The sequence below is a fragment of the Argopecten irradians genome, chromosome 3 (assembly GCF_041381155.1).
Source record: "Argopecten irradians isolate NY chromosome 3, Ai_NY, whole genome shotgun sequence".
NCBI classification, from domain to species: Eukaryota; Metazoa; Mollusca; class Bivalvia; order Pectinida; family Pectinidae; genus Argopecten; species Argopecten irradians.
The window spans coordinates 43,196,594-43,224,287 of NC_091136.1; the positions used below are offsets into that span (position 1 = coordinate 43,196,594).

Here is a 27,694-nt window from a genome sequence, read left to right on the forward strand (position 1 = left end):
CAATATAAGGGTAAGAACGAACATCAAGGAGAGCTATATATGGAGCTGTGTTTGATATGGAAAACATCGTCTATGGCGCGACAAGGTAGGGTATACACTTCTCTCGGAAGCCGACAAAAGAACCTAGTAAGTTACTCAGAACTAACTGACATCCCTTTGATGTAACAACTTATATATAATTGAAAACATATAATATTTACATAGGTTTTGTATAAGGTACAGGTCGCAATTCATAATTATACTCCATGGTACATATTACCTATATAAATACATCATTGGATAGCATGCTCATGTGGGTTTGAGGTATTAGTATAAATGGTCTGTAGGAAATGTTCAATGCGAAAATTGCTCGGTACCTCTCTTTATAATATCGGTAGAATCCGGGTTGCTCAAACCTCCAATAAACAATAATAAATAGCTTTGATAATGAATAGATCTCAAATATGAATAGGCTCATCATATGTTATGAAGCATGTGATGAATGAAGCCAAGTACCCCCTTCACTTTGATATGCAGTTTGTGATTAGGAGTGCTCAAATGATAAATGTACACCTCTGATGGAACAGCAATTTGGTCAGTTAAAGGCCAATATTACATTATGATAATGATGACACTCCTGGCATTTCTTAGTGCAATATGACAACCAATATTATGTAAATATAATCCAAATGTATTTATAATTTACAAAAAAAAGGAAAGGAAAAAAACATCGGATCGACTGTGACGTTTTCGGAATAGCTCTGACGAGAAAAGAGCTTTTTTCAACTCTCTTATCACGTTTAAATATTTGCGAATTTATGTCAGAAGAAAAATAATACATGTTTGTGAGTTCGAGAGGATCGGTGAAAATAAACCGTTATACATATGTATTTCTTTCATGTTTCTCACTGTGTCATGTTTTCTTAAAAAAAACCATAATGTGCAATTAATTACTAGTAATTGTTGACCTCTTTGTACTACAACTTAAATACTTTCCGCTATACCCAATGACGTTCGGTGTATGACAGGTAATCTTAATAGGACGAGGCAGATATCAGTGTTTGATATATGGGAACTGGCCCCACGAACCAGCATACAGGAGTATACTAATCTTACTGTTGTGATTCCGTATTTAAAAATCAATGGATTTATAATAATATTAAATCTCTTTAGGGATTATCTTAAACCTTAAAACATATACATAAGAGGACTATAATATAGGCTTTTACCTGTAGGATTATAAACAAGTTGTTCACCTTTACCTGACATCATTAAATTAACTGCTGCCAAAACACTAGATATATAACGCCTAATCGTCTCGTGTTGAAGTGGTAACAGTTAACGCACTATCGTGTGAATTGTTTTCTACAAAATCTTTACACTCAAACTTACATAACGAGCTGGAAATCAAAGAAACTTTTTTAATAGAAAAAAAATCAACATATATGTAAAAAGTCTCGCTATATTATGGTGTTATATAATGTAAATTATTTCTCATGACTCTGTTACCAAATATGGTAACTATTAGCATTAGTAACAACAAACCACTCACTGACACAAAAAAGTATTGTTCTGTGCTGTCCGGTCTCTGCATAAGGGACACACCACAGTAACAAAGACTCCATATCGGTGTATTCTGAACAGATTAAAGTAAATATTTATCTGATAAACAAACCCGTTCTTTATTGTATTTACTCTATCTACGCGAAAGATTTTTGTCAAAATATTATTAGCATAAGAGCTATAGTCTCTTTAAAGCTTGGTAGTTTATTGAACCGTGACTGCTTTATCACTTGCTGTTCATGAGTAGATAGTTGCGATTGCAAAAAAGTACGTAAAACATATGTAAATGACAATATACCGTTTTGTACGCCAAAGATGATTTTATAAGACGGGTTTAGAGTCTTGATTATAGATAATCAAGTGCGTACGATCGTTTGGCCATCGCATTCTATAGGCTAGACTTTGAAAACCAAGTATGCAATAATCGTTTTAGTTTATTGTAAACATGCTTATACATAAAGAGTTTAAAGGCAATTTAAATAGGATATTTATTTATATGTTATAAGGCTCTGTCAAGAAGTGAAAACCAATCCTTATCAAATTACCAAATATGTATTTTTGACGGTGTGTAATAAAACAGGTCAATTGTCCAACAAATTCTTATATATAAAAATATACTGGTAATCATTGGAATTAGATCCGTCAGATGCCAATTTTTATTCCCAATCCAAAAAGTTGTAAGGAATGCTTTGTAAGACATCTCTGTGAGTGAAGACATTTATATATATACATATATATATATTATTACAAACACAAATAACTCTTAAATAATTGTTTCTTGATACCCCAGATCATCAATGTTATAGGTAAATGTCTGGTTTGCTATTACACTGACCTTCAAAAGTTCTGTTACATATATTGAAATTTGCTGGCTATTTCACTCAGAAAAACTTTCGAAAAAACAATGAGTTAGAGAAGATAAAGAAGTTGTTAAATATTGAATACTGATGCCTGTAATAACAAGGTTTACATATTTATGTATTTTATGTATATTTGTAAAAATGTAACAGAACTATTGGAAGGCAGTGTATTTTGTAACTTTGCACTATATATATTTTTTTCTCAAATTCACGAGTTTCTTTCATTTTAAACAAACATTGTTTCGTTAAGAAGTTCGATAATGTTCCATAATTCACATCCAGGAAGTCAATGGCTTAAAACATAGCTTTCCGAAACGGCTTTAAATTTTTAAAATGGGAATGTAAAACAAGATCGATAATTTTGTAGAGCCGCAAAAATTATTAACTTACCGTTAATACTATATTTATCATCACCTTCTAACGATTTGATTAAAATAAATAAAATTTTATTTTCATAACGCGGTCTTTATGTTTCCCGCCGTCGTCCTAAATACCGGGCGGTAGTTGACTATCACTGCGCCAGACGGCAAAACAGAGAATTGACTCTCCACTGTTTTCATATATTACGCAGGAAATCTTGCATATGTTTGGTGTCGTAACCTTATTTTAGGTCATCGGTACGCATTTTCTGATGTTATTAATGGTTTTTTAAGAAACCTTTAAATTTTACTCCGGAAAGGTAATGGGCCTTTAATGACGACGTTTAGAAGTGACTGCTATACATTGATCATTTTTACAGATAAGTAGGAACCATTTTTAGTGTAAGAACAATTTTTAAAAACACCTTATAAAAAGATTTCAGTGTATTTCAAAGCTTAAGTAATTAATCAAATTATTGGGGGATCAGAAAGAATTCATTTAAACGATATCAATTTCTAAATGCTTTAAATTGACAGAAATAGAATTAAGAGATACACATAATTATCTGAGTGATAGATCTAGGAAAGAATTTCAACTATCTTGTGAAAATGTAACACCACATAAAACGCAGTCACGTAAAACAATATGCGGTTACATTTAAAATACAAAATGAGTAACCTGAAAAGGAATAACTTCTTAGTCTTTATTTATTTGATTATTTGATATTAAGACGCATATATATATAAATATCGGTTCATTTGAAATGCAACTGTAAGAAATATTCAACTGAAAATTAAAGGAAATATTGTAAAGACTTCTTTGTTCTTACCCTGAATCACTTCGTGCGACGAGAAAACGACTGCACGATTAACATTAAGCTAGCCTATATTTATATAAAAGGTATTGTTATTGTTAGTTTTCTGAACACTACTCTAACGATCATCACCATTATTTAATGAGAATTGAATATCAACATCAACAAAAGTAACCCTCAACCAAATATATTGATAGGAAACATTGATTTATATATTCAATATCATTCCCTAATTAATTTGGTACTAAAACTCGCCTACCACGAGGTGTACTAAACGTTCTGCCATTTACACACGTGAATATCACACATCGTAACATAATCCCCTTGTCTGGCCCCTAAAACGACCTTTTGAATATTAATTGACATTGGAATTGACGATCCGACATTTATACCATAGTGTGTATTGAATGAGTAAATTTAGCCCTGGACCTCAGTGCGTGTATATATAATATATACTAACGTAGCGTAGTGACTTAGTCAGCCTTCCAAATCACTGCCGATATATCGACACTTAGTGCTTACCCGACGACTATAGTGTTACTGAAGGACGACTACTAGGGATTCGTTAGCACTGCTTCCCCATCAAAATGGTATGTACTGTCGTTTTATGTTGTAATACATTTTGTAACTTGACATATACTGAATAATATTGAAATTATGTATTAATGTCATAGGGAATTGAATATGGAGCACGTGTTGTTTTAATAATCAACATACCGGTAACGATATCGTATTAATGTTAATATACTGTGGGTAATTATCATATCTCGAGTTCCACATGCAGCATATATTGATTGACGTTTTACGGTATAGCATAACAGAAGATTAATATACTTCAAGATTTACTGATTTCTGTAATACAAACATCCATTTCATGTAAGTATTATTGTAGTATGTGACTGTATTGATATTATTTGTCTTGAAGGCGTTGTCAGGATATTTAGATTATGCTATAAACATTGTGGAAAATAAAACTCCGTTCCTTATTTATCATTTAAGTAATTCGTATCCTCCAGTCATTCAAATATCTAGACAATTACCGTTATATGATTAATTTCACCATTACAAGTTCATTATATAAATGACAAGATAAGGAACCATTAGTAAAATATTACAATATTGTGTATCTGAAAATGATAATAATAATTATGATATACAGATACATTATAATATATATTTTATCATTGAACACAAATTCTTCTACAACCTAGGTGAAATGACAAGTAATGCATTTGATGTATACCAGCTGCCGCAATGTAGTTAGGCAAGGACTATAACTGGACAAGGATGTTTATAGCACTTACACAGCCACAGTTACACACCAACCTTATACTATGTAGATATTCACGAAACGCTTCTCAACATGTAGAAATGATAAGAGAGGATTAAAAAATGGAAAAACATGTACATCATGACGTTTTAGGAATAAAGAATATACCAGTGCTATCATGTTCATTGTGAAATTGATACCACAGCGTTAACACACATGAATGACTTTGGCATTTATCGTGTAGTTTTTGAGACTTATCAATTCGCATTATCTATCGTTACGATAATATATCTCTATGTACGTCATTTTGAGTGATAATCTAATGCCGCCCTTTTTTCGTTTTATTAAAAAACATATATGTCACTCTCAGTAAGACATGATTTAATAATTAATATATGTTAAAATACTACATATTCCATTGAAGTTATATACATATGACAACCCAGTACCAAATGTACTAAAAAGCTGATAATTCAAAACAAAACATATAAAACAGGATAAGCCCATTAAAATTTACATGATTACAACTGCCCTGTAATAACTCTTCTTACTTACCGACGACGGTCGATTACATAATATACTAAAATATCAACAACTCTGTATAGTATATAGCAAAATATGATCAGTCCGGATTTGGAAAAAAATGTATAGCAAAGTATTAACAACCTCGTAAAATGCACCTTAGCATCAACAACCATGAATAAATATACCAGATTAACAAATGTTCATAGAAAGAACGCGAATGTCGACACCAGTAAAAGGTATACCAAATGGCCAATTCGTGTAGAAATCATATGCCTTTTTTGTTCAGGCATACACATTATCAGTCATAAGGTTTATGTCACCAAACAAGTATACCAAAATGTACCACAGATCCACACGCAATCACGCAACTATCATAATCAAGAAAGCTAACGAAAACGTGGAACAAATGATCAATTCCTGCAGAAAAATAGAACAAAGCCTTTATCAAATATATATGACAAAGTCAGGAAAATACATAGAAATAATAATACAATATCCCTACGACATGCTATATACACAAAAACATTATGTATACTCTGTTCTTTGGTTGAAAGGGAGTTAGAGTAGACCTATATGACGTACATTGTATATCAAACTATTAAACTCATTTCCCTAAACCCATTTTTTCTCACATCATGACATGTTTTTTAACCAAGCATGCTAAGTCCCACAATACTACCCTTTATATCAGACAGGGGAGTCGTGAACGAAGCTGTACAGTCTAACCGTATTAAATAGACATAAATTAATGGAATCTATCGAACGTCGATCTTTCATTGAGAGACAGATTATGATCGCCTGCTCAAAGCATTGTGTTCCCGCCATCGCTGATCTGTACGTACTATTGGTGTATTCCCTGCTTTTGTTCCTACATGCTTTCAATACGATTCTACCTGACCAATCTGTTATTGAAGTGATTAACCCTAATAAAGATGTTATTTCCAAATTACGTAGGCATATTATGTCGTCGATCTATGTACGAAAAAACTTATTTAAAGCATAACATATAAACTCAATGCTACGTTCAATGAAAAATGTGTGTTTTTCTGTTGTTTACAACCGCAGAATTCAATATTTAAATTAAATAAATATATGAAACTATGTATATAGATTTCTCCCAAGAGGATATCACAGCCAGTAACTTTACATCTTTTAATTAATTGCAAGTATTAATGTCAATGTTGTATAATGTGACTAAATTCTAATCATGTAAACTGTGCAAGACAAGGATTACCTACACTCTTTCATGCAGTTTGCAATTTGGCATTCATACCAAAGAAAGTATAGCCATTACTGCTTCCAGCACATTTAATATTGAATTTTCTTCTAGGATTCTTTTGTTATACTAAAGAGGCGATTGTGGGAAACCGAAGACAGAGAACAAAAGTGAAAATAAGATTTATGGAACTTCCTGGTTGATTTTGTATACATTTGTTTTCTTCAGTTGTGATCTGAATAACAACAGAAGCGAGGTGTTATTATCATTTCTCCCAGGCTTTCTATGACATTATATAGTAGCCAGGTAGAAACTGTTCTGATTAATGTTCCCATAATATGTAGAATGTAGAACGAAATACAGACCAAGTTAGAACCAAGGAGAAGAATAGGAAACAGACCAATTACCATGTGAAAAAACCATCATTATCTGTGTATGACGATGGTTCCATGTTTGCCAATGTTTTGAATGGACGAACTGTAGACAGGCAGACAGCCGTTAAAATGTTAGGGGCTAGGCTAACGTATCACAGGCGACGAGATGTCATGATAGGTGTCTGGCATTCTCACAGATAAGTCCAGGTGTTGACGACATAAAACATTCAATAGTGTAGGCCAACCACAAGCAGTTATATTTACATTCAATATTAACACAAATAATCTCCGAAATCTCTATAGCTAAAAACCTAACGATAACCAATCGATTCTCTGTACATTAGAAGTAGCTGCAATAACAGCTTATTCAAAATCTGTGTCGCTTAACTATAAAATCTAAGGGAAAATATAATAAGTAATGAATCGTAAATAAAAAAGACTTTGAACGTTATATAAAGTAATCGTTATATTGCATACAGACCTAAGAACAGAAAATCCAGTCAAATGTACAGACATCCATGTCTGAAGTTATCAAATATCGGTTTTAAATGTCTAATCTAGAGTTAGCATTACTAACTCTTTCTTCCAGAAGGACATTTCAGATTGTCCTGTATGTTTTGGACAGTATTAGCATGTCCTAGATCGTTAAATAGTTCCATAGTGATTTAGACCGAAGTAAAAAAAAAGACGATATTTCGAGACAGATGTAGGTCGGCGAAGGTCATGGAAAACATGGTCTCCACCATGAAATTGCATGTACATGTTTTCATGTTCTTGGTTTGCCTGGAATGTTTGCTGTTACCTCCTCTATCATAATGAGTGTTCAGAAAACAACATTGAAATACAAAAAGTGTATACTATGAAGTTAAGAAAGTGTAATGTTTTTTCAGTACAAGAACACTCACTTTGAAATATTGTAGAAAGTACACGTAACTTTGATAAAAATACTGATAGCAAATATCCAATATTGTATTGATCAAATATTGAAACCAATCATCGACAGCCTATTCAGGTTTAATCTGGGGCTGTCACCAATATATTTGATTTGGGATTTATAGACGGCAATTTGTTATGTAACTCCTTAGACATTTGATCTGGAGTGTTTGGTTTCTGACCCAATGAGGAACAGTGACGTCACCAAAGGAGAATATTAATCTTTAATCATTCTAAAACATGCTTGACATACGTGAAAAATCAATTAATTTAAGTGTAAGCAAAAAACATGAGTAACTTGAGACTTTTATTCCCTTACAGTACAACTGATCTCAACAATACTGCATCAATTGACGTTCTGCGCGTGATCATTAGTAACTCATTAATACCTACATGTTCTATTTACTTTTCAATTGACAAGAAAATCAGGATTCGCTGAGCAATAATATTGAAGATGTGGAATCCGTTGCGTTCCACTAGTGTCCCTTTGTTTCCACACTCCGTCTTTAGCTTTCCGTCTTCTCTATTTCTCTCTTTATGTTAATAAACATATGTCAATCAAGTTTTTTGACGTTCCCTTTTATCAATCATATGCTCCCTTGACCCCGGATGCTGCGGCTGCTGCCTTCTCTAATTACAACATATCCATTTTATTAGACATGCGTCCATCACGTGTTCATCATATACCCCGCAACACTAAGTGCAGTCATCTCCAACAAATTCATATTCTATAATGAACATGGGTCAATCACGCGTTGTGTCCTTCTCTCCCACTTAACCATCATACTTCTTGGAGAACTTTCAACCCCAATGTCCCCATTTCACATCATATAATTTCTTCACACATGTCTGAATAGATTTCAAAGTATGTCTAATCCCATCCACTCGTCAACAATCTGTTGGTAAAGTGATCAATCATTAGTTCTGCTATTGCTGATAAAAGGACAGTTCTACTAAATCAATGTATCTATAATCCTTATAGTGAAATCGATACCTTGATATTGACCAAAGGTCACATGTACCTAAAATTCAGACCCCACTCATGTTCAGGAAAGGTGACTTTAGTTTAATGCACAAGTCCCTAGAACTATCTGATAATTTATAGTCAATATGAACAGGACGATCCCGTTTCAAGTCAGGGGTCAAACATCTGACATTCCACCTTCCCGTCCTCAAATGACCCTAATTGGTCCGAGGACATTTACAAACAAAGGCTTGCGATAATACGATAATTTCACTTGAACGTCGAGTAGAATGTAATTGCGTTGTCAGGTTCAGGATTCAGTACGTCATCATCACAAGGTATGATGATATTACAGTCAAACAAATGTACAGTTAAGAGTTAGTAGATCTTATTGAGATTCTGAAGTACCCATGTGGTGTCCGCTGTTTTATCCGCAAACAAATAAAACCTACATTGATTGCAAATCACTTATTGGTTTTGCCGTATCATATAGATACACAGAATTTATCTTAAAGTAATTGTCCAATATATATTATTTCACTAGTTCCATTTTACCATCATATTTACATTTACGGGTGCCGCTCCTATTGCATGATCGTAAAAAACGACGAATTGAGGATCTTATCTGTTCTCTTTTTATGAAATGACGTCATGCCTCTCAACGTCTCTCTTGACACCGCTTTACTTTTGACCTTCAGTGGAGCGTTCGCCCCTCTTAAGGTTATGGGTTCTGTCTTCTGGCCGAGACACACGATAGTCTGTAAAAGTGGTAGTTTCTGCTCCTGATTAGCGCTCAGCACAAAGGGTGGGACGACTGGTTTTCCGTTGTCAGCATAACGTGACATGATGGGGTGTGCTTGATTGGTGTGTACGACGGCTTGCTTCGGTCAGATTATCACTCTCAAAAGGGCAAGAGTCATTCACATACCGCAACACGTTGCACACATGAGAGTTAAATAAAAAACAAACTCAGATTCGTTCGGTTCACGTACTGTCCGCAATGCTTTACTGAAGGTTTTTGACAGCGTATCTTAGATATAGTGTTTCTCAATGCATTGAATTGGATGATATTCTTAATTGCGCTTCATCAGGGAATATACGCTATTTCTAATTTCTTTTCAGTGAAGGATAAATATATAAAGGTTTATCTCCACTATAAATAACCTATAATGTTTACTATTATAATGTTACTTGAATACCAACCTATCTTTATATATCCTTTGGGACGTGTACCGGTCAAGATACACGTTCGGATTTCTGTTGCATCTTACACTTCAGTAGAGTCGATCTCTAACAATACGAAAGCACTTAGTTGAACGTGATCGTTCCTTAGTGTAAAAGCTCAAAAGGCTATTTTCTCATTGTCTGTTTTGTGTAATAAATAGGCTTTTCCACTTCACATGGATTATGTCTGTTTGCCCACTACATGCACGACAAAAATCTTTTTATTGAAATTGGAAAGTAATGTAAACAAGGTTCGAGATCTTCGAGTGGGCATGAAAAACAAAAAAATGGAAACGTATTGTATTTTCTGAAGTGTACTTAGTAAGTAAAGTACCTAAATCGGTGATAAAATATGCAGCACAAGGAAGATTTATTACGGGGAGACAAGACAGCCAAATTTATTTTAGTTGAATGGTGATATAGTGAAAACGCAATATCAGATACATGATTAATGGTATATTCTAGTTTTAATAAGAACACCCTTTGGTAGATGATAAAAAATACAATAATGTCAATTAAGTTTGCAAGGAATATATATGAAAGATTAAAATGCATGTATATAAACAAAACGACAGATGGTGTACGTGCTATTTTCAGCATCTTAAAAAGATAGGTATGGGTTCAAGTGTTGTTCATTATTGAGGGTAAAGGGAAATGTTAATGATGTCAATATACAATCATGTTACGGGTACAAGTGTTCATTGGAGTTTGACAAAACATTTATTTATAGCAAGTTCCTATTGTTTAAAAAAAACTTAAATCTTAATCAGCTTTTAATGTTTAAAATACTTTTAAACGACTGATGATGAATAAATGATAAGACCTGTAATTGAGAAAGATTTTCTATCTATATTGTACTATGTCTTACTATTTCGTCACTGTTTCTATTATGTTAGTCTTCTCTTGTAATATTGTAACCAGATAGTTATTAAAGATTAGGCAGGGATTATAAACAACCTGCAGACGTGGGCATTAACTCTTTAATAAATCCCTACCTGTATCACAATTAATGATAATGCGATTTCTCATTGTTAATATCGAGTACTGTTAGAGGTTTAGAAGGCTTGTTATGGTAGACGTTGGGACAGGAAAACTTAATTAACATGGTATGTATGTGACTTGGATATTTTGTTTTACTCACTAGAGTAAAAGACTATCTAAATATAGTCTGCTAAATTACCATTTAAGTAACACCGTCTTTTGTTTGTAGGCATATTTGGATTAGTTTGTGACTAATGAAGTGCATTAATAGATTATTACCTTAGTTACATGTCTTCTATTTTAACATATGATGCAGACTTAATTGTTGTCATACCGACAATATAAGAAAAGTTATAATATCAACTAAATCGATTGCGTTTTTTTCTGATCGAGGAACATCAGTATGCAGCTTGCATGTTTATGCAAAATCAAATGAGATGATTTTTATTGAATATAAATGAACGTCATGGTTAGGTTTTAGAGATTCGAGAAAGCGCCAAAAGACAATAATATCTACATTTATTCTTTAATACTATAAACCAATGTAGATTTGGCGACTTAATTTCGTGTTTTCATGACTAACGCCTTTTCAACAGCATATTTAAACATATTATTCTATTGAACTTTGAGATATTTTTGCAGCTCTTGATTTTCGCGATTTGCAATAGCACGCAAAATTCAAACGCATGTACATTGTAAAAATAAGGTGGTTTACAGTATTTAATATGTCAGAACCACAACATTGTAGGTGACCTTGTCAGCGTCTTAGCGCCATATGATGTCAGGGTTCTGATAGGTTGATTGAGTCAGAGAGAAGCTCTTGTTGAATGTTCTAGCAGTACATATACAATAAGTCTACTTCGCATGAAAACACATGCCAAATTCCAACAATCAACACGTGTAGTGCTAGGGTATGATCTATCATATATCACGGTAATGAAGGCATGCCTAATTTATTTTACACTTATCAACCTTATATATCAATTATTCTCGTATCACCAATACACAAATCTAAAGCCGACTGACAGATAAGTGATTCTGAGGTTTTTAATTTAAACTAAATTTAAATTGTATTTTAATGATACACCATATCATATATTATTATTATATCTACACATACTTTTGTGTGTTGAGTCATGTAATTAAATAAGATTGCTTATGCGCACATATTCACATACATCCTATTGACGAGTATTGACAATAAATACTATTTATATACTAGTGTTTGAAATCCATTTGATAAGTACCAGTAGCCTGCATTGATTACTCTGACATCATATATAATCATTTATAGTTGTAATAATGGAAATAATTCATGTACCACGTGATACTAGAAACGTTTATGCGGAACTAGTATCTCCAGTGGTGAGGGAAAGTAAGTCTTTGTTGTCTTCCTGCCGAAATGACGTTAGCGCAGGACATGATCTTTTGACGTCATTCCATCACCAATAGAAACAATAGTTCCGCACAAACGTAATCGGGTATCACGTGGTACGTGACCTATTCCCATTACTATTGAATGTTCTGTCTTTCTATTTCTCATTTATTCGTTATTCCTTTCTTGTCAGAAGACACAATAGCTTAGCAAAGTCATCCAATAGCTAAACCCGTTGTACTTATTGCATCATCCAATCGATAAACGTGTTGAATTTCACTATATCATCCAATGGATGTCTTTGTTTCATTTCTCATATCTACAAAAACCCTATCCACATTGCATTTCTCGGATTCAAATTTAAACACGTTTTCGGTATTAGATATAAATTCAAACGTTTAATTTTTGTTTTCTAAAACGAATTGACTTTGTACCAGTTGATCCACCAATCAAATACAGTAAACTCTTTATATCCCAGTGAAATCTGTCTTAGCCAATCACATCAATTTTTATCCCGTTAACAAGTACTTCCTTATTTCATGTTCCACATAAACAAACATGGCCTGCTTTATTGTTTATCGAAATTCGGACCATTGTATTATTTATGACAACGAAAACAATATAGCTGTCTGCATTTGTTTGCAATAAAACGTTTCTATTCTTGTATTTGGGAGATAGGATAATAAATCTATAGGGTAACCATAACCTTAAAGGGTCTTATATCTAATAACTACCTATCGGGTATATATACTACTGTTAACTACTATTGAAGACTGATATGTCATTTACTATCAATTACTTTTCCATGAAAATATATTTGTAATAGTACAGAAAGAGATCAATCTATAAAGGATATCCTTCTCAGTTTTATAATGAAAGTTAGAAATCACTTCCTCTTAGAAATACATGTAAATCAGGTGAAATAAATTAAACTTATAAGTAATAAGGAAATATCAACAATGGAAAGGGGACGACCTACGCAGGTAGAATGTCTTACAATGCGTACAAGGGCATACTTTACTGATACCAGTAATCGTAACACTTAATATTATGGGATAATAAATTCGCGGACGACCCTGACGAAATGGTTTATTGGGTAGAAGTCAAATAAATCCCTTTATCCATGCTATCGATTTTAAATCACGAACTGCAGGGTGTGAAATTAGCCTAAGAGACCCCTGCTGGCAAAACATCTATAAAAGCGCTCCGATACACACTTATACTGAGTATTATGTAAAAGCTGTGTAAGGACGGAGCTAACAAAAGTCTGGCGCTCGACAGGTAAATATCCTGACAGTATCCTTTGTCTTCTATTGTCATCACAGATCACTGAATGTTTGATACCTTTTATGAATTTTAGAAATGCATTTTATTAGAGACAGACTTTTTGTATTCCCATGGTCATTCAAATCATGGAGAGTAAATGCAATTATTTGAAACTTGAATAATTACACATATATATGTAATAACCTGATTTCCAAAACAGAAAACAGGTCTGTATATGCCTTATAAAACGTATTGATGAAAATTTAAACGCATACCTGTAAGTCTTTCTGTGGTTGTCCAAACAGGTATTATTTTAAAAGGTCGTGTGTCGTTTTCCTTTTGCATATACCGAAGTAAATATTATGAATGTATTTTAAGCGCACAGATTTCTTATCAAAATAAATAAATTGAAGTAATAAAATCAACTTCAGTTTGCATAACGGAAGATTTGAGCTGTAGGTGATATTTATACTGCATGCAAACCGACCTTATTTTGAGTATTATATTTCTATTCCCTGTATTTGAAGCATTTTTAAATAAAGTAAATTGAAATAGCTTGACTGTTAGGAGGAAGCAAACATATCGTTTAACAGTAATAATGTTAGCCTATGACGATATTTTCGGTAATTTCTTCAGTACCCTTTCCTCGTTTGACTTAAATTGACTTAATGATTTATACATGAATGGGTGTATGGTGTTACTCCATATCCATGATTAATGTACACATGCTCGAATTAACAAACTATTCCACATAAAATACATGCACTGTAATCTAAGGTATATAGTACACATGTGGGTGTGTTTGCTTGACCATCTGTACCATAGACAAGGCATAAAGACTAATGCTGTGTATCTGTAGTAGAAAGGAAAGTTTTTTATACAGATCGTCTGTTCCTATATACATTGTAGTTCGTTTTTATGCAAGGTATAATATTCTCATTGTTCCAGTTTCGTTATCCTTTGTGTATCAAAACTTGACTTCGCCTACTAAATAACCATGCACACTCCTATGCAATAATAAATGGAATATCTGATTTCTTAAAACAAAGCAAATTATGTGGACTTATATTATTGATTCCTCAGAGGTAAACATCATCCACAAACCATAGGCTGACAACAGTGACATTCTCCGTACTCTTACTGAATACAGGGACCGCATTGTTTCTAATCGGCGATGAAAGAAAGATGGATTCCGCTTGAATAAATCCATTTTATATTGTAAAGTTCTAACAAAACAAAAATAAAACCTAATTCGAAGTTTGAATCACCATATAGAAACAGACTTTAAACGTGAATGACAGCATGAAGTGAGACTTTCTACATGAAATAGGTACACATATACATGTAGCATAAGACAAAAGTCAATGTAATCTGTTGGCGCTCGTCTAGCTATCGTAAATACAATATCAATAAACTCGATCAATTTGTGGGAATTGAGTCTACGACATAGCTTCATTGCTAATACCCTACTCATTTCCGTTAACAACTGAACCTGTCGGCTGCTACTTTGACATAAATTCGATAGTGTTTTAAACGTAACGGCAACTCTCATTGATAACACAGTAACTGGTATACTTGCTCTATTTATGTTCGTGCCAACCATGATCTTGGTAATTATTGATATTCTTTAACAAAACAAATCGTTGTCAAAGTGATTGTATTTCACACATTTTGTTTATATAAACTAATGATTTAAGCTAGACATTTGACTGCCATCTTGGCTTAGAACATTGATCGTTGGTGGTATGTTACAGAACTCCCCACTGATGTTATTTTACATATAATGTAATATCACAATTTTGATTCAAGGAAAACTCCCAGAAGAGTTTACAGTTTGGGATTTCCTTGATATTTTAAGATCCCATCGGTAGAAACAATTTTGTACATGTTAGCTTCTTTGATGTTTCATAACAAATGGAAAAAACATTTCACCATAGCATAATTTAACAAATGTATTGAATACCATTATTTCAATGTCTTTTCAGGCCGACTGGATTGAAGTCGCTTTCTGTGGGATAGAAGGGTCCTTCTGTTGTCAATATGAAGAAGCCATTGCCCTCGGACGACAAGGAAAATGTACACAAATCAGGAACTAGAAGTACAGACAGGAAACCATCAGAAGTTACGAGCTCTCGTGATTCTACACCAAGGTGTGTCAAAGAGATTGTATGTAAAGATGTCTACCTAATGGACAAGGCGGGAGGACGATTCGACAAGAACCTTCTGGCCAACAGTCTAACGGCCAAACTTAAACAGAACATTCCAGGCGAGTTTACCACAAAGACACACTTAATGCACAAACTCCGCCGGGAAGGTTTGAAAGATTATGTTCATCTAGAAAATCTCAATAAGAAATACGATAGCGAGATGCAAGTGCAAACAACTAGACTTGACAACGAGAGTAATCTCTTGATTCGTAGACACGAGAAAATGCGAAAGCAAAGTGAATATCAAAGGAAAAACCAAGAAAAGATTAGGTCTCAGATCAGAAACTCTAAGCAACCAGATGCAACGTCTGTGTTTCCACAAATAAAATACTTTTCACAAGCACACGCGGCCTCGAATCCTCCAGATGGAGCCACTGTCGAGGTACACCCGTCACATCAAATGGAAACATCCGGTGTGCACGCTGCAACGTTTCCTTCCTTTTCAGTCGACACACAAGATCCGAGTAATGTGAAAGTTTTCAAATATCAAGGGATTTTCCAACCGCAAAACAAATACTCGAGCAGACGGAATAGCGTACGGTCGTCTGGTTCAGGTGGCATACTGAAGAGAGATACGAACACACCAGAGTATGAAATCCTTACTCTGTCTTTAGAGGACGGTACTGAAAGCAGGGCGTCTAGTAAAAAGAGTGAAAAGAAGAGAAAGGGACTACGAGTAACTTGGAGTGGAGTAGACAGAGAATTCGAAAAAGGACGACAAAACAATAATGATTCTAATGATAACGATGGTCGTGGTGAAGACGGCGCTTCCACACCGAGTACTATCAAAAGTGCGAACAGCAGTTGTGGAATTCATAACCGACAGAACAAACGAAATAAGATAGAAAACATCGGTATAAAATGGAAGTTACCACCAGGATCAAAGCAGTCGAATCGTGCAGTGAAATCGGCTACGTCTGCTTACGCCACTTCCTCGCGATCAAGAAATTTGATGCCAGTATCGGGTGGTCTGCAACAAAACGGAATGTCCGTGACACGCACGCGGTGGCACGTGCCTTCGGCGCCTCCGCTGTCATCTTATGACTTATACAGAGAATGGTTGCATAAACTAGACAAACTGAAATCACCAATGGAGCCAAAGCAGTTCCTAAGGGAAGTACCAGCTATGGGCAACAAACTGGACAGTTGTTCTCCTGCTTATAGTCTACCTGCCAATATCTCAGAGCAAATGAACTTATCGATATACGCCGCTTCTAACGTTGTGTAGGATTAGCTATGTCTATATAAATAATAATAATGCGGATTGGTTGGGTCTCTATATAACTTTAGGAAATTATAAGTGCAAAACACTCCATTTATATAAACATTATATGCATTAAAAGGTCAATTAATTCAAAAAAACATTTACTAGCATTATTTTATTAATTTATTAAATACTTTTATTAATTCAATCTGTAAGCAGGTTGCATAGTTGTGATTATATGTTTGAAAGCTAATTGAAGATACTAATACAAATGCATAGAAGAAAATGAAAACAATTACTCATTCCAGTGTTATGACAACCGTGTCCCTAATGCCTTATCTATTTTAATTCCCTAAAATGTATGCATTGGTCGAAAATAATATGACATTCTCATTTCGTCTTAAGATCGATCAGCATACAAATAAATGAGCTGTTTGATTGAAATATAATACTTTCTTGATTCAGAATCGATTACCAACTATAAATCAGATATTGCATTATGGTTTCAATTGTGAAATCAGAAACATACATGTATTCTAAAACTATATCAAATATGCATTACATTTTTATGTATTAGTCAATTAAGCGAATAATAATTTACTTCACCAAACTCCATCACACTTTCTAATATACCTAACCCTGTATCATATCTAAAATTAGCAGTTTTTATGTAACTGTAGTCATGTATAGTTTACCTAAAATTACTTGTTATTACAGATGTGTATATTGGGTACAGTCATGACGTCATGTATTTGTTATGTAATCAGTAACAGATCTTTGATGTATATGTATAAAGGAAGATGGGAACAGGTACACATAACGTGTAATAAACATAGTGTTCAATGGTATATTTACGTTTCTGATCTTCTTTTTTACAGCCAGACATACAATCATGTCATGTTGTGAAAAACTTACAATACACTCGCAAAAGACGAATCTAGGTCAACTTTGCATTTACATATCTTTGTAGTCTAATATACATTGTATACAGTTCAGCCGTTGTCTAAAAATAAAGACACATATTATTGATAGAATCATTAGAATATTACGTACGTAGGCAGTTAATCATGCGTTTTCATGATAAACAATTTCGGACACTATGATTTCTCACCATTGCAGTAGTGTGCCGACATACTGAGCATAGTAGTAAACATGTATAACTTAAATAAACATCGCTATAAACACAATCATAGTATGTTAAGCTTTCCATCCATTAGCTCTAGATTGCTGTGGTTTTGAGAATTCAAATACAATCTCTGGTGAACTGCATACTATATTTTAACCTTGCCTGGTATCACGCCTTGAGTAAACTCGGTAAATGTATCCATATGACAGAATCTCACAATGCATCATATCCAGGGGTACAAATATGGTCTTACTTTTTTACTTTTATATTTTTTTCGGACTGAAGAAGGCCCTATAGTGGCTGAATATATATTCCATAGAAATGATTTTGATTTTACTTTGAATTTATTTTGGCCTTTTATTTCGGATTATTAATATACTAGCTTTATACCGTTTTTCCTCATTATACTTTTTATTTATAGAGAAATTTCTGTATGAAAACAACCTCACTCCACACTCCATATTTGAATACAAATTCTAATGTTAACATATATTTGTTTTGATATGTAGTCAAAACATAACCCACTGGCACACACTAACGATGTATTCACATTAATGTAAGTATATAAGGTAACAAAGAAGTTTGTCAATATTTGCATATTACTACCAGCTATTGTAGAAATGTTACAATATAAAGTATGGCCCCCAGACTATATATACAAGTAGTCACTATCGGGTAAATACAACCAGTGGGATGGTAGTCCTTAATAACATCATATAATAATCATAAGATTTTTTCTCACATTCTTTAATGTATTCCATAACATCCAATTTTAGGTTGAGCTGGATAGGATTCTTTTATTTCTTTATGAACGTATCCTCTATAGAAACATATCATGCGTGTTATCTGTGGAATCGAGAATAAATATGTAAATACACTTGCACATCATTACCAATGCATTTGTATATCATTATTACTTGCATAGATAAATGTATAATATCATATGAAAATGCCTGCGTGCTATCACGCTATACATTAGGTAAGCCATTGTGCGTAACCGACGCTGACGGAAAATTTCCAAAAGATGTTCAGATAGAACAAAACACATTGAGAATTCAGACGTCAGTTTGGGAAGACATTCATACAACACATGCCCTGGTAAGAAGTACGAAGGACAAGTTGTATAGGGGTTGGTACACTGACGTACCGAGACGTAGACGTAGGCTTGTGTTTAAACACTGGTAAATGTCTGAGAAGGATACGAAGCAATCATATGCATGTATACATGTACTGATATGAGTCAGATTTCACATTTGCTCATTTAAAACTACCTTTTTGAATTCAAACACAAAATTAAAGCGTTGTGCAACTTGAATTAATGCCTGTCAAAATTTTTAGTTTTCTTTCGAGATTTAATGAAAGAAAAACCATTGCGGCCAAAGTTTCAAAGAAATTACTAGAGAAAACAACAACAAAACAAAAAGCATATTACAAAAATAATTACTTACCAATAACCGGTGAGAATGATGTTCCTGACGTCAATAACTAAATGTATCTTTTTCGTCTGTGTGAAAAACAGAAAATATAAAGCTTGATCGGATGTCAATACAATACATGTCTAATTAGTCAAGAATGCATTTCCCATATAATATATTGCAGCCAGTATGGGTGATCATTAACAAAATGTATCGTTTGGGAGATAACTTTGTACACAAACAAACACTTATAAAGCGAACTTCAATCGGTGCAGTATTTCAATTATTTTAAATTCTTTGCCAATCTAAGGCTGATGTAAGTTTTGAGACCAATCATAATAGCAACACTACAGTGCGACACAGAAACGCCGGATACGTATACTATTTTGTAAAGTCTGGTTTATGAATTTAGACCTGTTTGCTGGCATAACAAATTATGAAATTTAACTGAAACCAAACAGCACTGAAAATGAAAACCTTTTGAGATCATTATGTTTCAGTTTAATACACAATCTTATGAACACATGTCAAGAACAGCGATGAATACACGGAAAGTATTAAAAAGTGTCTCTGATAGAGTTGACGTGGTAATCCACTTTCTTCTTTCCTCTATTTCATTAACACTTTTATTTTTATTTTTCTATAAAATGCATCATTAGTATATTTACCACAATACCCTGAGCCTGTGTTAGTAGTAAATTATATTAACGCTCTAATCAAGTTTTGGTTATCTCCCTTTCAATGTCTTATTAGAAAATTAAGTACAGAAGTTTATAATGGTAGGGAATATAGCTTTTCATGCAGTGTATGATTTAGCAGTTGCCTCTCTTGGAATATAAACATAACATAATCGAACTTGAAGCCTTTTTGGCATTAGGATCCTCTCTGATAAGTTAATAGTAGCAAATATATTTTATGTCATTCCCAAGAGTATATGGCATATCATGTTTAAAGATAGAGAATATCCCAGTCCATAACATTTCAAAACTTATTCACTTCAGGTAACGTCTGGGACTCCTTAACTTAATCAATAAAGACATACTAAAGTTCTTGAAAACATATTTAAATTTTAACATGGATGTTTGTAGAAGACACATATCAACATTCAGTATTTTCATAATTTTATTTATCAAACTGTATATTAAACCAAAATATATCTCATTACACATAAAACTACAAACTACAAATTCGTATAGACATTTTAAGTCAATTCATTTAATCTAATCAGTTATTTTTTACTTTTTACATCAGATTTATAGATTGACATTTATATGTTTTTGTTTTAATCGTCCCATAAACAAATGAGGATCTTTAAAGCAAGATGTATTATTGCATGTGTTGTATATATGGTTTGGGAGACTGTGGTATGTCCTTATGGTATCTCACACAAAACACAAACAAAAATGGTCATATATCTAGTCATGACAACGATAGTAACGTTATTTGGTAACACTCGATGGAAGAGTATGTAGAATTGAATGTGATAACTTTGTCTGCACATTTAGTTATTAATGCCAATACACTAAATTTGATGTTAAACTTACAGGGGTATCGGGTTCCTATGTATATATAGATAATTTTACCATCTGGGATAAACATTTAAACAAAATCGATGAGACAATATCAAACCATATGGCGTTTAGCAAGTAATGCCTTGATAATGACTCAGCTACGATTTAAAATCCTGACGTATCTGGCTTACAAACAATACAAAATACACAAGACAATACCACTCCATTGCATACATTGTTTTTTCCCTTTGTTTTAGGTGACATCTGTAAACAATTTAAGGTAGCTCTGATTGGCTAATTTGCTGGCCCGTAAAATGTCCATAGTCATACGGCAGGGGAGATTTAATGGCGGACCACATAACAAACCTTGGGAATATTATGTGATCAAAATACCAATTAATTTCATTGTTTTTGATTGAAAATTTGTTAGAATCGGTTACCTTTCAGCACGAAAATGAGCTCTATAGATGAAAGAAAAATTTGGAAACATTGGGCCTACCTGAAAAATGAACTTCCCGCAGACGAAATTGTGGACGGGATGGTCGAAGCGGGAATATTTGCCCCAAACCAAGGACGGGATATTCTAAGTGTTCAGCCAAACACAAGACAAATGAAAGCTGAAAAGTTTCTCAACAATCTCATAAATGCCGGAGATAAAGGCTTCGAGACTTTCTGTAATATCATGCGACGTGACAACGAGAACCGATACAAAGCCATCATGGAGAAGTTGGAGATCTGTGATGGTGCAAGCGGAGGGGTAGCAGGAGGGGGTGCTTCTAACCGACCCACCAGTACAGGTGAGAAAGGAATATCAGTCAAAGCTTAAAAGCACTGGTGTTCACAGATATATGGTTTCAGTATTATCAGAATGATAGTTGTTTGTCCATTGGGTTTGTCCATGTAAAGGTTTTGCAAATATATCTAGCAGTGAGGTTTTACCTGAAGCAATTATTCTTTGTTGCCTTAGGCAAAAATTTTCTTTTCTGTCTCGTCTTGCAAAAGTATTAGGACCGCTCCTGAACTAAGTATATATTTTTACTATCATTCGTTGAATATCATTATGGTAATGTGCAACAAATCTTTGTGTTCGCTCAGTTACAATGAGTGGAAAATAATAATTTGACAGACAATTAATGAAAAAATAAAATTAATGATTTGATTGATTGATGAGGCTTAACGCCCTTGTTCCGGTTATAACCGAGCCTAGGACACAATGAAATTAATAAATTAATATTTATATTTTATAGGAGAATATGCCTTTCTTTTCTCACTTTTGAAAAAGACTAATCAATTAAAAACCGCGTAAATATAAATCATCAAATGTGGAAAATATAGATAGTTCGTTCTCTTAAAAATCAACTTATATAGATATTTAGATATATATAATTATTAAAGAAATATATATATATATCAAAATATTAAATAGCTGAATGTACGAAATAAAGTGCTATCAAAGGGAGTTAACCCATATACATCAGTGGTGATCTTTGCTGGATTATTTACTGACCACATAACAATAGAATCAAGTATGCAATCAAAACAATATGTTTCTATCATACAATTCAAAATTAACTGTTGCATGATTAACCATATAACAATTATCTGAGTGCATAAGATAATCTTTATTAATTTTCATATAATCTTATCATCTGAATTCATATAGGGATTGAATGTATTTTTCTAATTTTCATAGCGGCTATGAATAGCAGAAGCTATCTACATATCCACTGGAGCCGCTATGAAATTAGAAAAAAATACATTCAATCCATATATTTGCATTAGAATAATTTATGAAAATGAAAATTATTGAAAGGGAAAAAATTATGACATTACGAGATTAATGGAACAGCTGGATGACAAAGTCGTTCCACAACGTCGCGTTTGCAAGCTTCCGCCTTCCGGTCGACCTTTTTTTGCAAATGACAAACAGTAAACCTTAGTTGAATCTATATCAAGAAACAACACATTGTAGATTATACATTAAAATAATTTGGGGGACTATTTTTTATTGATATGAAACTGGCGTGATGTTTGAAATCAGCTGATCGATGCACGAGAACCGTTGTATTCATAGTGTATTCATAATGTATTCATAGTGTTTTCACAGTCAAATGTTTGTTTTCATCAGTTGGTTGATTCATATAGTGACAAAATACTCAGAATGTAAATATATAGATATACATTTCTATTTCAGGAGCTCCGTTGCGGCCAGATTCTGGGATGTCCGGATCTCAAAGACCAATTTCGAGCATGTCATCCTCCGTAAGTTATTGTTAATGATATTTGTAACAAGCATGCGTTCAATTGAAAACGAAATCTTCTAAAACCAAATTTAATACGGGGGTTTCGAGATACCAAAACGACGTGGGTAAAGCACAATTTACCGTCGATTAGACCGATCATCCGGTGATTATGACATCATCATTTGACGTGAGTTTCCTGACGTCATAATCACTGAAAGGTGGGACTTATCGACGGTAAATTGTACTTTAGACACGTGGTTTTCGGATACCGCTTTAAGATCTCGCAAATCCCGTAGTACATTACTTATGGTGATGAAACACGTTTACAACTCCACAAGTATGCTTCAGTATAATAACCTGATAAGTTGATATAAATTCCAGACACTCACAAAATGAAATTACACCATTTCACAAAACAATCTGGTAACTTGATAACTTGACAGATGTTTTGAAGATTGAGCGCATATGGTCAGGTAGATAGCATTTAACACTTTTGAAAGCTACACTATTAGCAACAAAAGACAAACAACAGAGTAACAACTGTCATGTCAGAACAATGTGACAAAGAGTGTGAATTTGCGTAAAAATATAAAGGAACATTTTTATTGTGTGAAAAAGAAACGCAATTGTGTCATTGAAGCTGCAGTTGCTATGATCACAATACTAAACATGCATATATAATATCGGTAAATATGGAGATTTTGTCAATTTTGTCCACTTTTCCCACCGTTTTTCTTCCAGAAACCATACAGCGGGTTTTCTAACAAACTTTATACTTCTTCTAAATATGCATCAAAATTGCTTTTATATTCTTAGTATATAGTACTTTTTTCAAATTAGCTTAATTTACGCCTATCTTGAATGGTTACCACGACGGCTAAAACTGCAAAATTAGAAAATGTCAATACAATTGAATTAAGAATATACAAAATATTTCAGTTGCAAAAACATAATTTCTTAAGACTTATTTAAAAAAAAAAAAAAAAAAAAAAAAAAAAAAAACACATTTTGGGCCAAAACACTTTAAAATACCCAATGCATAGATAACGTCGCCCGTTTGTATCGTTGAACCCACAACTAAGAATTAAAAACAAAATGAGATAACGCCACATTTTTATTTATAACATTCCTATTCACAGATTTTTCATGACTGCATAGTTGGTAAATAAATGGCTTATATTGAGTGTTTGCCACTTTCTTCCATAGAGTGCCAGTACAGATATCAGCATGCCAAGCAGAGATGGAGAAACAGGAGAGAAGAATCAGCGAAGAGGTAAATCAGCTGCTCGCCGAGCCTGGAGGTCTGAATCGTCTGCTAGTGAGTCGTTCCCGCCAACTAACCAAGTACCACCAAACAACGCAGCCCCATACGGCGGGCTAGCTAGAGCACCAAGCACTGGAGAAGCAATCATCACACAGTCCAGAAACTCGGATTACGAGGAACGGCCGGCCATGGCATCTGCTTCCGGGGGCCATCCGACTGGTGCTTCTGGCTCTGATAACAACACACAGAGATCAGGTGCTGAAACACCTGGTGTTGATATGAAAGCTCTCGAACAAGAACTTGTACGTATTGCACCAACTATTGCAGAACTGTTTCAAAAGTTTGCAAAGACAACATGCAAAGAACCTGTCAGTGAAGAGGAAATTCAGAACGTCAAGGCCGAAAATGAACGTCTGAGGAAAACTAACCGTGCGCTTATTGAAAAACTTAACTCATTTCAGCACAGGATCATACAACTCCAGTTGGAGAATAAAAAGCTCAGGGAGGAAGGTGAGGGAGTAATGGAAGCCAAGGATGAGCTAGACAGGAAAGAGTTTGAACTAAAGGATCTAGAGAAGAGACTTGAAGAGCAAAAACAGGCACTTGAAGAGAAGGAGATGGAACTTAATAACCAGCTGATGAAAATACAAGATATTGAGAACGATATAGCAAGACAGAAGGAACAAATAAAGAAATTGGAAACTCTTCACGAGGAGGGACAACTAGACAACGAACGCCAACAAGAGGAGATCCTGATACTGAGAGAAGATAAGAAGAAGCAACAACAACAGATACTGAAGTTAGAGTTTAAGCAGAGAGTAGGAGAAGAGCGGCTCCAGAGTCTGGATGCCAGGATGAGACAGCTAGAGCAGCCCAAAAGAAACTTCAGGAGAAGCGATCCGTCAAAGATAAAACCACGAAGGCCGTTAGGAATGTTTTACAACTGACAAATCTGCTGCGGATATCTAATTATAACTTGATACTCATAGGTGGATGGTGCTACGACACCTTATTATAAATCAATATATTCTAAAAAAAGCACGGATTATATCCGTATTTTACAGAATGAACTAACGAATGAATTATGACATATTTATAAACTTCAACACCTGCTGACGGTCCGATTTGACAGCAGTCTTCGAAAAGAAAGACTGAATGTGTCTTATCTTGGTTATCATTTTAAAATCCATAAATAAAACAATCAATATGTGAAATAAAATGTCACTTTGACTAATAAACAACTGCAGTGCCTGGTTTCACAGCCAATGATTTGTTATCCGATCGCTTCTCTCCTACATTAACCTAACATATAACTTGTTTTGCTGTCACTATTGTGGATGAGGAAATTCCCTTTAACCCTTATTTGTGTATACATAGTTATTTCCTAAGCACACGTAATATATAATGAACTGTCAACTTCTGCAAAACAGATGTAATGTTTTTAACTATAATATAAAGGATGATTTTGTTGATATTGGCTATGAATAAGAGGAAAATATGAGAAAGAGGCCATAGAAATTACTTGTATTTCTATTCAGAATAGCTTACTAAACGTGGATGGGTCAGTATACGAAGATTATAGATAGATTGTGATATGTACTTGAGGTATTGAAATGATTTGAATCTAGAATGAACGCATTAGACCATTCTGGTCAGATCAAAGTTGGCTCAAAGAACAATACAAATATTTGTTTGAGAAGTCTAATTCTAAAGAATGCATTTCAAATATAATTATAGTTACATGCTTCATTTAGCATACCGTCAGTTACGTAAAACAATTGATGGCAGTTTTTTACGTCATTAATTGTTGACTATCCTATTTGACCTTCATTGTTTGACCTGTATAATGTGTACGTGTCCGCCATGTTTAAAACGTGACATCCTATAGACCGTGTACTCATTCCCCTGACCGAAATGTTTCATTCACCCAGCTATCTTTATTCCATATATTTAATGCGTTAGGTCTTTGAACGATACGTATTCACAGTTTTTGAAATGTTTTGTGTACTATTTTGTTTGTCCTGTGTTTTGGAAATGTTAGAACCCTTGCTATGTTTTGGACCTCCTTGAATCGTGCCGGCCATATATGCTATCAATGCTACTACCGCATTGTCTTTGCCTTTTGTTTTATATAAGTTCATTACACCATTGTTCTGTGATTTTTACATTTATATGCATTGTTTCACGACATATTAAGCTCCGATTGATTGAGCATGTAAAGTTAATATAAATAAAACAAAAGATTTCTGTATCCTTCCAGTGTGTTTATTTACGATTCCTATAGAGATTGTGTTCATTCTGGATTGAGATAACACCTGGAGCTAGAGTCCAGAAAAAACGGCGTCTATATTGTCTTCAAACAATTTTGGCAACGTTTTCATCACCTTATATTGTTTTGTTCCAATCACTTGTTATGGGATAGATGTCAGCCATTCTTCGTATAATTTAGTGAATATTCAATGGAAAACCTGTAGCGTGAATGTCCATTGACAAATAATGTGGATAAAACAAGGAAACAAGTTATCGTAGATATGAAAACTCGGTCATATAGCTTAAAACTTTAAATAATGTATTCTAAAAAAATCGTTTTGATTATCATTTTTTTTAGTTAAACAAAATTTACAGTAACTCTATCTACATATTAATTTATTAAGATTGCGTGTGCATGTTTGTATACAAAATAAAGTCAATATGATAATAATATGATGAAATCAAATTATACATAAAATTGACATACGCTAAAATTGGGGGAGAAGGTGATGGGGTTGTTCAAAAATACTCGATCTACAACTAAGTATTGATACTATTGAAGCAATGCATGATGTCTACTCGTGTTGAAATGAAAGCACATTCGTATAAATGGAACACCTTAAAAAGTGTCAGTACTTCAAAACAAAGTTCAAAATGGAAAAGACCATGCGTTTCTCCAGCATCAGCGACTCCTATGTTGCCGACCTCTAACATGCATTGGCTCTTAATAAAACTAAGTAACCCCGACAAGCTCTATTCTGTATAAAGTC

At 33.8% G+C, this 27,694-nt stretch overlaps 2 protein-coding genes across 5 annotated transcripts; both read left to right on the top strand.

Moving 5' to 3' along the window:
* Positions 1 to 17,963, top strand: LOC138318686 (uncharacterized). 4 transcript variants are annotated; one of them, XM_069261299.1, is made up of 2 exons: positions 1 to 85; positions 15,690 to 17,963. In XM_069261299.1, exon 2 carries the CDS (start codon positions 15,745 to 15,747, stop codon positions 17,137 to 17,139), a length of 1,395 nt encoding a protein of 464 aa, XP_069117400.1. In that variant the 5' UTR covers positions 1 to 85; positions 15,690 to 15,744; the 3' UTR covers positions 17,140 to 17,963. The 4 variants fall into 4 exon arrangements, with proteins under 4 accessions (XP_069117400.1, XP_069117401.1, XP_069117398.1 ...); XM_069261300.1 differs by having other exon boundaries at positions 38 to 126; XM_069261297.1 differs by lacking the exon at positions 1 to 85 and adding an exon at positions 4,000 to 4,166.
* A 3,520-nt stretch (positions 17,964 to 21,483) lies between these two features.
* LOC138318688 (golgin subfamily A member 6-like protein 2) lies at positions 21,484 to 26,923 on the top strand. Its single transcript, XM_069261301.1, has 3 exons — positions 21,484 to 21,964; positions 23,362 to 23,429; positions 24,617 to 26,923. Exons 1-3 carry the CDS (start codon positions 21,622 to 21,624, stop codon positions 25,619 to 25,621), a joined length of 1,416 nt encoding a protein of 471 aa, XP_069117402.1. The 5' UTR covers positions 21,484 to 21,621; the 3' UTR covers positions 25,622 to 26,923.
* The last annotated feature ends 771 nt before the right edge of the window (positions 26,924 to 27,694 follow it).